A 12,650-nucleotide genomic window follows, 5' to 3' on the forward strand; every position below is an offset into this window, starting at 1 on the left:
ACCTTCAACCACAGCAAATGACTTCACCTCCTACCACACGGAAAATAGAAGACCCCACGCAGTAATGTCCTCAACATTTTGCCTCAAACTACTTGTAAACTCATGAGCATTCCCCCATGTCCTCTCCTCTCTCCTTATCTCCTGTCACAGTAGAAGAGGTGCCCTTTTTCTTGTTGACTAATTCTTACATTGGTGCTCTGTGTCCTCTACCTCTTCAGGAACCTTGATCTATGAGTTCTCTCTCTCCCTCCTGTATCTTTAGACTCTCCCTCTCTTTAAAAATGTGGAAGTCTTTTGCATCTCAAAAAAAAAAAACTTTCCCTCATCACTCTCTAGCTACTGCCCTTCTCTCTTCTCTCTATAACAGGCAAACTTCTTGAGAGAAGTCTCCACACTTGTTATCCACTTCCTCACTTCCTGTCGATTTTTCAGCACACTGTAAACACCTCCACTGCTTCTCAGAAACTTTTTCCGAGATCACACATAACCCCAGCTAAAGCCAACATCTTTGGGAATGTTTTCAGTGAACCCCCTCTTCAGCCATTAGAATTCAACTTCTTTCCATTTCCTCTGCCACCACCCTCACCTAGACCAACATCATTTTCTTGATTTCACCTTTGCCCTCCTACAATATATTCTTCACAACAATCAGATCATAGTTTTAAAATGCAAACCTATCTTTGTTACTCCCCTGCCCCAAATCCTTTAATAGATCCCCACTGCCCTTAGGACCAAATCCAAACTCTTTATAATACCTCTAAAACCCTCAATAATCTGGCCTCTACCTATCTCTTCAGGCTCATCTTTTGACACCCCTCCTCTCACTCTTTCATTCAGTAATATATTAATTCATATATTCATTCACTCACTTAAAAATCAGTAATTTGGTTTTTTATCCATTCATTCAGGAAAGGTTTGCTTAGCATCTAAAGTACATTTAGCCTTAATCTGGGTACCAGAGACAGAAAGATAAAAAGATGTGGCTCCTGCTCCCTAGAAACTCCCAGTCTACTTATCCTTCACAGCAGATCCTCCAGGAAGTCATGCCTGATGTCCACAGGTAGAAGTGATCCCTTACTCTAATGAGGGATTAGAGTAAGGAATCTAATCACGGTTCCTTGATGTCAGTGCAGTTTTGGGGGCCCAGGAATCAACTCCATCCACCAATTTCCCATCTCTACCTGTTCTCCCAGCATTGTCCAGTAAAAAGCCCTGCATTCCTCAGGTCCTAGAGAAAGGTCTTCCCCTCTCTGGACCTTAGCTTCCTCACTTGTACAGTAAAGGGATTAGATTCCATGGTCACCAATGGCCCTTCCAGCTCTGACTTGTCATGAGCTTATGATTCAAATTGTGAAAGTCTGATGAGTGTCTACCCTGTAACTATAAGCAGAGGGATGCTACCTGGAAGAGGTGGGATTTCACCTAGATCAGGAAGAATCTAGCATCAGTCCAAATCAGCAAACATTCCCTGGGATAAACTCCTTTCCAAGGCTTAATCTTGGTGTCTAGGAGAAGGAACCTAGACCCTGTCCTCAGGAAACTCTGGAGCTTCTTGGGAAATTCAAATTTCCTCCACCCCAAGATAGTCAAAGGCCAGACCAGAGTTAGAAATGCCTGGAGGGAAGAGTGTAGGGGTCAGAATTTCAGGGCAAAGGAGTTCTTCCAAGAGAGGAAGAGGTATTACAAAGGCTTCCAGAGGATGGAGAAGTAGAACAGAGTCTTTAAAGGGAGGAAAGGGTTGGCTCTCTGTCCCTGCCAAGTCAATCCTGAGGTTGAAGTGTGAATACTGGGACAGAAGCTTAAGCATTATGCATCTGGTTCTTCAGGGTGTGAGATTTACTCAGATGCAGGCAACCATGCTTCAATGATCCAAGGTATCCGCAATAGTGGAGCAGCAAAGTTTGTCTTCAGGCACAATGACCCTGACCACCTGAGGAAACTTCTAAAGAAGTCCAACCCTGAGACACCCAAAATTGTGGCCTTTGAGACTGTTCACTCCATGGATGGTATGTATATGTGTGAGTGTATGTTTACTAAAATTGTCTCACAAAAACTATGATGATGATGATAACAGCTAACATTTATAGAGTGCTTATTATGTGCCAAGCAAAATTATTAGTATTTTACATGTATTAATTCACTTAATCTTCACAACGATTCTATGAAGTAGGTGCTATCATTATTTCTGTTTATTTATATGAGGAAACTGAGACATAAACAAGTGAAGTGACTTGCCCTAGGTCACACAGCCAGTAAATGCCAAAGGATGGAGGCAGCTATTACACTGATCTCAAAGGTTAAGAAACTAAAGTGCAGAGACAGTACGCAATTTGTCTTGGTTGGCTCAGTAAATTGGTGCCAAAGTGAGTACCTGCACCCTAGGATGTATGATTCCAATTCCTTCACATGACACTCCCTCAATTAGAAGTGCAAAGCAATCATCCCAGTGTCTGGTTTCTGCAACAGAAAATTTCACAAACCATTGCCTGGGAGATTTTTCAGGGTCCAATATCATCCTACCACTTTTCTTTCCCCAACTGAAACAATGCTCAAATCATTATATTGTTGTCCCTTTTAAGCAGAAATCATGTGTTTTAGGCATAACCTTCTGGATTTATTAAAAGGAAGAGGTCCTCACTTCATTTCAACTTGTCACTTTTTCAAGTGAAACAAAGGAGAGTCCACTGTATTCTCTGATTTAGCCAATGTAAGTGCCATCACATCAAGCAATGGTGATGCACAGGCTGTTGAACCAAACTATCCATGTTCAAGTCCCAGTATGACAACTTACTAGCTTGGGAAAGTTTCTTAATTGCTCTGTGTCTCAGTTGCCTTACCTTTAAAAATGGAGATGATAATAATAGAGTAGATGTGAGAATTTAAGTAAGTTAATTTATATAATGAACTTATTGTCATGCCCTTTTTCACAGTTCTACAACTAACAATGATTATATTTCTACCACTGAGACTACTCTAATTCATTCTTTCTTTCTTTCTTTTTTTTTTGGCCACACTGCACGGCTTGTGGGATCTTAGCTCCCCGACCAGGGATCAAACCTGGGCCCTCAGCAGTGAGCGCACAGAGTCCTAACCACTGGACCACTAGGGAATTCCCTCTAATTCATTATTTTTGTAGTGAAAGCCATATTGGAACCATTCTACTTCCTTACATTTGCAAATGAATGGTTCCTTATTCTTTTGGTGGAAACCCTGCCTAAATTGTCAACCATAGGGCTGAATTCCTCCCACTGAAATGATGCTTGAGCCATCACACTGTCCTCTTTGTCTTGGGCTCCAACTCCTGTGGTTTTCTCCCCTCCTGTTGTCCCAGCTCATATACTTTTATCAAGGCCTGGAGTCCCTGTTCCCACCAGAAGAAGTTTCTTCTGTATTCCAACTCCCTGTACCATTGGTTTCCAGGCATGGGGAATGGCAGAAGTGTGGGTTCTTGTATATGTAGACTGGCCACAAAGTCTATATATGAGAATCACAGCCATTTGAAGACCTTATAAACGATTATCAGCATAGAAGATGTCTAGGATAACAGGGAAAAATGGTAAATCTGCATGGAAAATGTACAGGAACATACATATTACTTCTAATTCACTTTCATTCAGTATATTGAGACTGAGTCTGTTGGTGGGGGCCCTCAGGTAACAATATTGACAGAGATGACAAAGAAATATATTCCCACAGAGACACAGAAAAGACAGAAACAGAAGTACAAAGAAACTCAGAAAGAGACAAAGATATAGAGAAAAAAAGTCTGAAGTCAGAAAGGTAGATAAAAAAGGGATACAAACAGTAAGAAAGAGAGAAGTGAGAGAGGAAGGTGAGGGAGGGAGTGAGAGACACTGACAAAGAGACAGAGGGAGGAAGGGGAGAGGAGGGAGAAAAACAAAGGCAGAGATAGAAAAATAGAGAAACAAAGATGGAAATAGCCACAAAAAGAGAGATAGTGACAAAAAGCCAGAAGACAGAAATAGGGAAGACCAGTGAAGAATAACAATATTGACAGAGCTGCCAACAGTACTTGGCTGAGGGGGTGAGCAGGATCTAAAATCAGGACTACATTAACTTGGAGCAAAATGTTACTTTTTTTCAATTTATTTAAACAAAGGCATCATATAGGGTAGTGCCAATCCTAGATGGAAATACACAGACTTGTACGGAAAAAAAAAGAAGCAGAGAGGCTAGCAAATAGCATAAGCAAGATGACAGATATTATCAGAATGAAGTAAAAATAGAAAGAGAGGCAAGCCTTAATCACAGGTTGGGGAAAACACACACACACACAGCTTGGGTGGGAGTGGGGTGAAATTAGTCAACACGTATAAAGAGGTTTGGCATAGCTCCAACTGACAGTGCACACCCACCTCCTTTCCCAACCTAAAGTAGTTATGGGTCACAAATTCCGTGCTGGAGATGGAGCTGGGGAAGGATTATGATCTACCTCTATTTGTTGGCTTTGCTCAGGTGCCATCTGTCCCCTTGAGGAGTTGTGTGATGTGGCCCACCAGTATGGGGCTCTGACCTTCGTGGATGAGGTTCATGCTGTAGGACTGTATGGGTCCCGGGGTGCTGGGATTGGGGAGCGTGATGGAATTATGCACAAGATTGACATCATCTCTGGAACTCTTGGTAAGTGAGTCCGTTGGGTTGCCCTTATATACAATCCAGAAAGGAAGCCCCTAGAAGACCCTTTTCTTCCTCCTCCCCACAACTGCAGGAGCTATTCAGGTAGAATTTACAGCCCCAGGCTACGGAACTCCTGGATTCTCTCCTCCCACTCCCACCCCACTGCAGAGTTGCTGAGAAAGTCTGGGAGGGTTTTCTGAGAAGACCCCTGAGCCAGGCCAAATAGCTAAGTTCAACTCAGTTAGTGGAGAGTTGTGGTTCTAAACTCCTCCCCCACCCCAGCCCCAAGCTTCATTTTAGCTCCACTTTTGGGCCTAAACAGTTGATGGTCCCCACCCAGCTCCTGCGTATCTAGTCCTTGCATATGTCAGGCCTTGAAAGTCCTATCTCAAAGCAGCAGAATTATCAGTTCTGTTTGCCTTGTCATGGACAGGGGAGATGAACAGAGGCCTGTGAAGGGAGTCTGGAGCTCCAGCTTTTGGTATACCTCCTTGTGTTACCTGGTGCATGACCCTGTTCCTTGGGGGACTGATAATGGGGTCTGTGCATATCCTCCTCATTCTCCTCCTTGTCTCCAGGCAAGGCCTTTGGCTGTGTGGGCGGCTACATCGCCAGTACCCGTGACTTGGTGGACATGGTGCGCTCCTATGCTGCTGGCTTCATCTTCACCACTTCACTGCCTCCCATGGTGCTCTCTGGGGCTCTGGAATCTGTGCGGCTGCTCAAGGGAGAGGAGGGCCAAGCCCTGAGGCGGGCCCACCAGCGCAATGTCAAGCACATGCGTCAGCTACTAATGGACAGAGGCCTTCCTGTCATCCCATGCCCCAGCCACATCATCCCCATTCGGGTGAGAGCCCCACACTGCCCATTGCCTTCTCCACCTATCTCTTCTGGGAGCCTTCCCACACCCAGCAAACTGACACCTGTTCCTGTCAACTCTGCTTTCTTGTTAACCATCCTCCTTATTGCCAGTTTTGTTGCCCTTTTTGAAAAATTATCAGTCATTCTGGATTAGCCAGTCTTTTTTTGTTTGCATTATTATCTCATGCTTATTTTGCATTAGCTATTATCTCATGCTTATTAGACTGTCCTGACCCTCAGTTTTTTCAAAATGTGGATCAAGACCATTAATGGGTCACAAAGTCAGTTTAGTGGGTTATGATTAGCATTAAAAAATAGAAGAAATAGAGTAGGAAATGTTGGAGCACATCACACATAGTAAGGGTATCGTTTTATGAGAAATTTGTTTCAGTTGTGTATATGCACGTTTATGTGTATGTGTGTATAGTACGGTCATGGTGTGAAATGTATTTCTTGACAGAGAACTGAAGTCAGAAAATAGAAAATCAAAAGCCATGGGGCTAGCTGCTACTTTGGATTCCCAACTATGTTTGTGTTTACTGCCTTTAAAAATGAACCGCTATTGTATGTATGTGTCACACCTTCTTTATCCATTCATCTGTCGATGGACACTTAGGTTGCTTCCATGTCCTGGCTATTGTAAATACAGCTGCAATGAACATTGTGGTACATGACTCTTTTGATGGACCTAGAGACTGTCATACAGAGTGAAGTAAGTCAGAAAGAGAAAAACAAATACTGTATGCTAACACATATATATGGAATCTAAAAAAAAAAAGGTTCTGAAGAACCTAGGGGCAGGACAGGAATAAAGACGCAGACGTTGAGAATGCACTTGAGGACATAGGGAGGGGGGAGGGTAAGCTGGGATGAAGTGAAAGAGTAGTATAGACATATATACATTACCAAAGGTAAAATAGATAGCTAGTGGGAAGCAGCCGCATAGCACAGGGAGATCAGCTCAGTGCTTTGTGTTCACCTAGAGGGGTGGGATAGGGAGGGTGGGAGGGAGACGCATGAGGGAGGAGATGTGGGGATGTATATATATGTATAGCGGATTCACTTTGTTATACAGCAGAAACTAACACACCAGTGTAAAGCAATTATACTCCAATAAAGATGTTAAAAAATAAATGAACCGCTAATTCTTTCTTAAATGACATCTATTTGTGTGTGTCGGTACGCTGGGGTACGGTAAGGACAATTTTTTGTGACCTTTATTGATGAGAATGGTCACTGTTCTTGGGCTAACCCAATGTTCCCTTGAAAGACTGCTTTTGTAAATATGTTTCTTTAATTAACCCAGTGACAGCACCCCAGAGGTGGCTTGGGGGGGTTTATCTTCTTACCCATAACCACCCCAAATTAACATAATAGCTAAGTATGCTTGCTCTGCCAACAGCTTCAAGACAAGGTCCCTAGTGCCACCTCCACCTCCTTTCATTTTTTTTTAAATTGCAGTATAGTTGACTTACAATATTGTGTTAGTTTCAGGTGTACAGCAAAGTGATTCAGTTTTATATATATATATATATATATATATATATATATAGTTCAGATTATTTTCCATTATAGGTTATTACAAGATAGTAATAGTTCCCTGTGTTATATATTTAACAGTTCCCTGTGACTATAGTTCCCTGTGTTATGTAGTAAATCCTTGTTGCTTATGTATTTTATGTATAGTAATTCGTATCTGTTAATCCCATACTCCTAATTTATCCCTCCCCTCCTCCCTTTCCCCTTAGGCATCCATAAGTTTGTTTTCTGTGAGTCTGTTTTCTTTATAGATTCATTTGTATTATATTTTAGACTCCACATATAAGTGATATCATATATTTGTCTTTCTCTGTCTTACTTCATTTAGTATAATATTCTCCAGGTCCATACATGTTGCTACAAATGGCAATATTTCACTCTCTTTTATGGCTGAGTAATATTCCACTGTGTGTGTGTGTATGTGCTGCTATGAACATTGAGGTACATGTATCTCAAATTTGATTGCTGCCTCAGAGCAACTCCTTGATAGAAATTCTAGACCTGCCACTGACTAAGCCTCTTATGAAAAAATATGTCCCAAAATTCAGTGGTGTTCCTTGATCTGGTTCCCTCCACCTACTTAATGGAGCTAATGATAGTGGTGCCAGGATGGCAGATACTGACAGCCTTTTCTCCTGAGCCCAGGTGGGTGATGCAGCGCTGAACAGCAGGATCTGTGATCTCCTGCTCTCCAAGCATGGCATCTATGTGCAAGCCATCAACTACCCAACTGTCCCCCGGGGTGAGGAGCTGCTGCGCTTGGCACCCTCCCCCCACCACAACCCTCAGATGATGGAAGACTTTGTGGGTAAGTCCTCAACATGGGTGCCTACAGTACTCTCCTTCCCTTCAGCCCCACTATGTGAAGAAGTTGAGAATGGATGTCATTCAGTTTAAAAATATATTCCTGGAACATCTATTATGTGCCAGACCCTATACTAGGGTCATAAATGAATGAGAAACAGTCCTTATACTCATAGGTCTTCAGTTTGGTTGAGGAGATCATAGCAGACCCAAACAGTGACTTCAAGGGCTGATCAAAGTTCAACAAAGACAATGTATGGGGGAGTTGTGGGAGCAGAGAGGAGGGGCCTGACCCAACCTGTGGGATTCAAGACAGGCTTCCTAGTGGAGGTGACACCTGAGCTGAGCCTTACAAAGCTGTGTGGTATTGGACCAAGAGAAGAAAGAGGGTGTAGAAGGGGTATTCTTAGCAGAAGGAAGAGTATGAAGAAAGGCAAGGAGGAGGGTGAGAAGTAGCCTGGGACTTATCAAGAACAATAAGCAGGTGTTACTGGAATGTAGGGTAGTAAGAATGGAGTGGTGGAGGGGAGTGTTTATGTATGAACCTACAAAGACAACACAAGATTTAGAGGCTTGTAGAGCTGAGTAGCTTGGGTTTTACCCTGAAAGATGCCAGTTTAGATGCTCCCTGGTGGCCTAGTGGTTAGGATTTGGCACTCTCTGAAAGATGCCAGTTTAGTCAATTCACCTAAAGTTTACTGGATTCCTGTTGGGTGCAGGGCCTGGCATAGAGCAGGTTCTCATTCTAGGTCTGTTGGGTGAAAGACACATAGGCAGTTGATGGTATAGCAAAGGAGACAGACATAAACATGGATCGTACTGGTCCAGTGTGATGAGTTCCAGTACTCTGGGAACTGGAAGGAGAGTGCTCATTTATGGCTAGAGAGGGTATAGGAAGGGTGAAATTAAAGAGGCTTTATTGGTAAGGAAGTCCTGCTGCACTTTGAAGTACATGTGGTATGGTGTAAGGACATTCCAGAATAAGGGAATTCCATGAGCATGGACCTAGAGATAGGAAAACAGAGGGCATGCATGGGCAACAGTCATTCTGTTTGTCTGGAGCATAGGCAGAATGAGAGTCCCAGGAAGAAAAGACAGGTAGGCACCATTCATTCATTCATTTAAAAACATCAAATAATGCTAGCCAACATTTATTAAGTACTTACCATGTGCCAAGAACTGTTCTAAACACTTTACATGTATTAACTCATCTAATCCTCATGGGGTACAGATGGTATTATTAGTATTTCCATTTTATACATGTAGAAATTGAGGCATACAAACATATAATAACTGGTCCAAAGTCACACAGCTATTAGATTTGAACTGGAGAGTCTGTTTCTACATCCATGCTCATACCACTAGATCTATATACTACCTCTGTGAGCTAATGATCTAGACTTCTGGACCTTTTGCTCAGTCCTCTCACTTGCTCCAGGCTTCAGTTATAGACCTCTCAGTACTCTCAGTTCTCGGAGTGTCCATTTATGCTGGGCTTTTGCAGGAAAGAAATATGAGGCATCCACCATGACTCCACCAGTCAGTCCTTCAATGTCATAGACAACCCATCATGAAATCTTGCAAATGTTCTCTACAATCGCTCTCAAATGTCTTTTCTCCACTGCCACTTCTTTAAGTCATGTCAATGTGATTTCTTCCTAACTAATTTTCCTGCTTCTCTCTTGCTTCCTTCTAATCCCTTATCCATATTGACCACTAGAGGGATTTTTCTAAAAATCTGACCATAGAGCTCTCTTGCCTAAACCTCTTCATTTTTCTCTATTGTCTAGACTAGAGCAGTGGTCTCCAAGGTGAGGTATGCAAGATGATCCATAGGGTAAGGGGATTTATTAGACTTTTATGTTTACTTTTTATATTAAAAAAATAGGAAATTAAGCATGACTGATATTGATCTCTAATATATAAAGTGACAATGATATATGTATATAGTATATAAAAAATACATACATTGGAGGTACATACTACAAATTTTATACTAATAGGATGTGTAAGCCCCCAAATTGGAGACAACTGGCTTGGAGAACAGTCAAAGCTCCTTGGCATGGCATTCAGTGCCTTCAACATGGTGATCCCTATGCCCTCACTTCTTGCCCACATTCATTTTATTTCTCCAGCTACACTGAATGATTTATAGTTCCCTCATTTTGCTCTAGCCTCTTACCTCTGGAATTTTGCTAATGATGCTCCCTTCTGATTGGAATGCCCTCCCTCACCCCTTACTCTGGCTTACTTCTTTTCATCTTCTAGCCTTAATCAGGCATCCTTTCATTCATTCTTTTGACACATATTTACTGAGTACCTACTGTGTACTAGACACTGTTCTAGGTGCTGGGGATCCAGTAGTAAACAAAACAGACACAAATTCCCTATCCTTCTGGAACTTACATTCTAGTGGGAAGAGATAGTCAAAAACACTTTAAAAAGTAAGTGCAAATTAAATAGCATGGTAGTTCTAAGCGCTATGGAAAAAAATAGAGCAGGAAAAAGGGGATAGAACGTGCTGGTTGGGGGGGTACATGGGCTAGCTTGGAGGAGGGTTGTAGCATTAAATGGAGTGTTATGGGTAGAGACCACCAAAGTGACACTTGAGCAAAGATATGAAGGAGGTGAAGGAGTTAGCTGGGCAGAAATCTAAAAGAAGGGCATCCCAGGCAGAGAGAACAGCCTAAGACAAGGAAGACCCTAACACAGCAGTATTCCTTCTGTATTTGAAGAACAGTAAGTAGATGAGTGTGGATGGAGTGGTGTGAGCAAGAGGGAAAGAGACAGAAAACTGAGGAGGGGCAATGTGGGCTAGACTGTGTAGGGTATTATAGGCTACTGGAAGGGTTATGGCTTTAACTCTGAAATGGAGAGCCTTCTGAAGGATTTAAGCAGAGGAGTAACATATCTGATTCAGGTTTTAAAAGAATTTCTCTTACTTCTATGTTGAGAATAGACTGAAAGAAAGACTGGGAGCGGGGAGATCCATTAGGGGGCTACTGTAATATTCTGGGTTAAGAAATGATGGTGGCTCAGACCTGAAAATAGCACTGTAGGTGATGAGAAGTGGTCAGATTTTGAAGGTAGAGCCAATGGTATTTGCTGATAGACTGGATGTATGGTAGGAGAGAAAGAGAAAAATAAAGGATGGCTCAAACATTTTTGTACTGAGCAACTGGAATTGCCATCAACTGAGATGGGTAAGGCTGAAAGTAGGGTAGACTTGGTGGAGAGTAGGGAGATCAGTAGCTCAGTTGTGCTCATGTTAAGTTACAGATGCCTACTAGATATCCAGGTGGAGATATAGAAAGGCAATTGGATATACAAGTCTAGAATTCCGGATAGAGCTTTGGGCTAGAGATGAAAATTTCAGAATCATCAGCATACAGATGGTATTTAAAGCCATAAAACTAGATGAGATCACACAGGAAGTCGGCATGAAAAAAAGCCAGGGACAGAGACACAACTGAGGTACTTCTGACAGCAAGGTCAGGTTCTGTCCTCTGGGCTCCCACTCCCTCTAGGAAAAACCCCTGCCCCAGGCTCCCAGGTCACAATACTATCGACACTGTGTGAGTAGTGTCAGTGTCATCTTCCTCACCAGGCTAGGAGTTTCCAACTAGATGGATTCACTTCTTGAGCCACAGCATGTCCTGTACTTAGGGCTTGGTTCAGGCCAGGCCAGTATAGCTTCAAATTATGTCACATGAGTGTTTCTCAAACTTTTATACATCACAGCACCCATACACAAATCCTAACATTCATAGCACACCATGGAGCAAACTGAGGAGGATACTTCTGGTTCCAAGACATCTCAAAGGGTTGAGGAGATCAATATCTTGGCACATCCGTAATGTGACACAGGGATTAAGACCTACTCTAACCAATTATTTCCCTCCCCTCCCCTCACTACCTTCAGAGAAGCTGCTGGCAGCCTGGACTGAGGTGGGGCTGCCCCTCCAGGATGTATCTATAGCTGCCTGCAACTTCTGTCGCCGTCCTGTGCACTTCGAGCTCATGAGTGAGTGGGAACGTTCCTACTTTGGGAACATGGGGCCCCAGTATGTCACCACCTATGCCTGAGAAACAAGCTGCCTTGGATCCCCACTGCACCTGCACCTCTCTTGGGGCTGGGCCGCCTCCTGTCCTCTGCTTTGTTGTGTGCCTCTAGCTGACTTGAGCCTGAAAATAAAGAGCAAAGTGTAGCACTTGTAGCCCTTTGTTTGACAGAGAACAGACAACTACATTATACCTGACCCCCTTCGACAAGTGGCAGAGCCATGAGGAAACCACTGATCACCTGTTGGTCTGACCGTCCCATTTTACTGATAGGGAAACTGAGATCCAGAAAGAGGAAGAGGCCAAAAACTACACAGTGAGTTAAACAAAGAGCCAGGACATTTGGCAGGTTTATATCAAATGGCTCTTTCCCCATGGTTTCAACAAAAATCCAGGATTGACTCTTCATGCGTAGGCCCAGAAACTCGGGCCCCAGGTAGCCTCTGAAGCCAGGAGGTGGAATCAGCCCAAACCAATCTGCCTGGAGGAAAAGACTGGTTCCCCAAAACTTTGGAGGTATTTTCCAACAGAGAGAATGGATGTCCTCCTCAATCCATTATCCTCTTTGCTTCTCACAGCATCTTATAGAACAAGACTTATCAGTTCTGTTTCCCAAGGTGAGAAAGAGGCTTGGCTATAGCAAGCAACTTGTTCAAGGCAATGCTCCCAAACGTTCTAGGTCATAACACACTGAAAACATTTGCATGGCACGCTTGGGTGAATTAATGGTATTATTTGTCTAGGAG

General features: G+C 43.0%; 1 protein-coding gene across 6 annotated transcripts in view; it reads left to right on the forward strand.

Annotated features, from left to right (window-relative positions):
- ALAS2 (5'-aminolevulinate synthase 2) overlaps positions 1-12,650 on the forward strand; it is a 94,759-nt gene that overhangs the window by 77,910 nt on the left and 4,199 nt on the right. For 3 of the 6 annotated variants that reach the window (XM_055081951.1, XM_024117667.3, XM_055081950.1), the window contains 5 exons: positions 1,827-2,006; positions 4,477-4,641; positions 5,217-5,485; positions 7,684-7,846; positions 11,765-12,058. In XM_055081951.1, the coding sequence (XP_054937926.1) occupies positions 1,827-2,006; positions 4,477-4,641; positions 5,217-5,485; positions 7,684-7,846; positions 11,765-11,928 (941 nt within the window). In that variant the 3' untranslated portion in view covers positions 11,929-12,058. Of the gene's footprint in view, positions 1-1,826; positions 2,007-4,476; positions 4,642-5,216; positions 5,486-7,683; positions 7,847-9,632; positions 9,680-11,764; positions 12,059-12,650 lie in introns of those variants that run through there. The other 3 variants (XM_055081952.1, XM_055081953.1, XM_028482297.2) reach the window with 3 other exon arrangements.

The sequence above is a fragment of the Physeter macrocephalus genome, chromosome 21 (genome assembly GCF_002837175.3).
Source record: "Physeter macrocephalus isolate SW-GA chromosome 21, ASM283717v5, whole genome shotgun sequence".
NCBI classification, from domain to species: Eukaryota; Metazoa; Chordata; class Mammalia; order Artiodactyla; family Physeteridae; genus Physeter; species Physeter macrocephalus.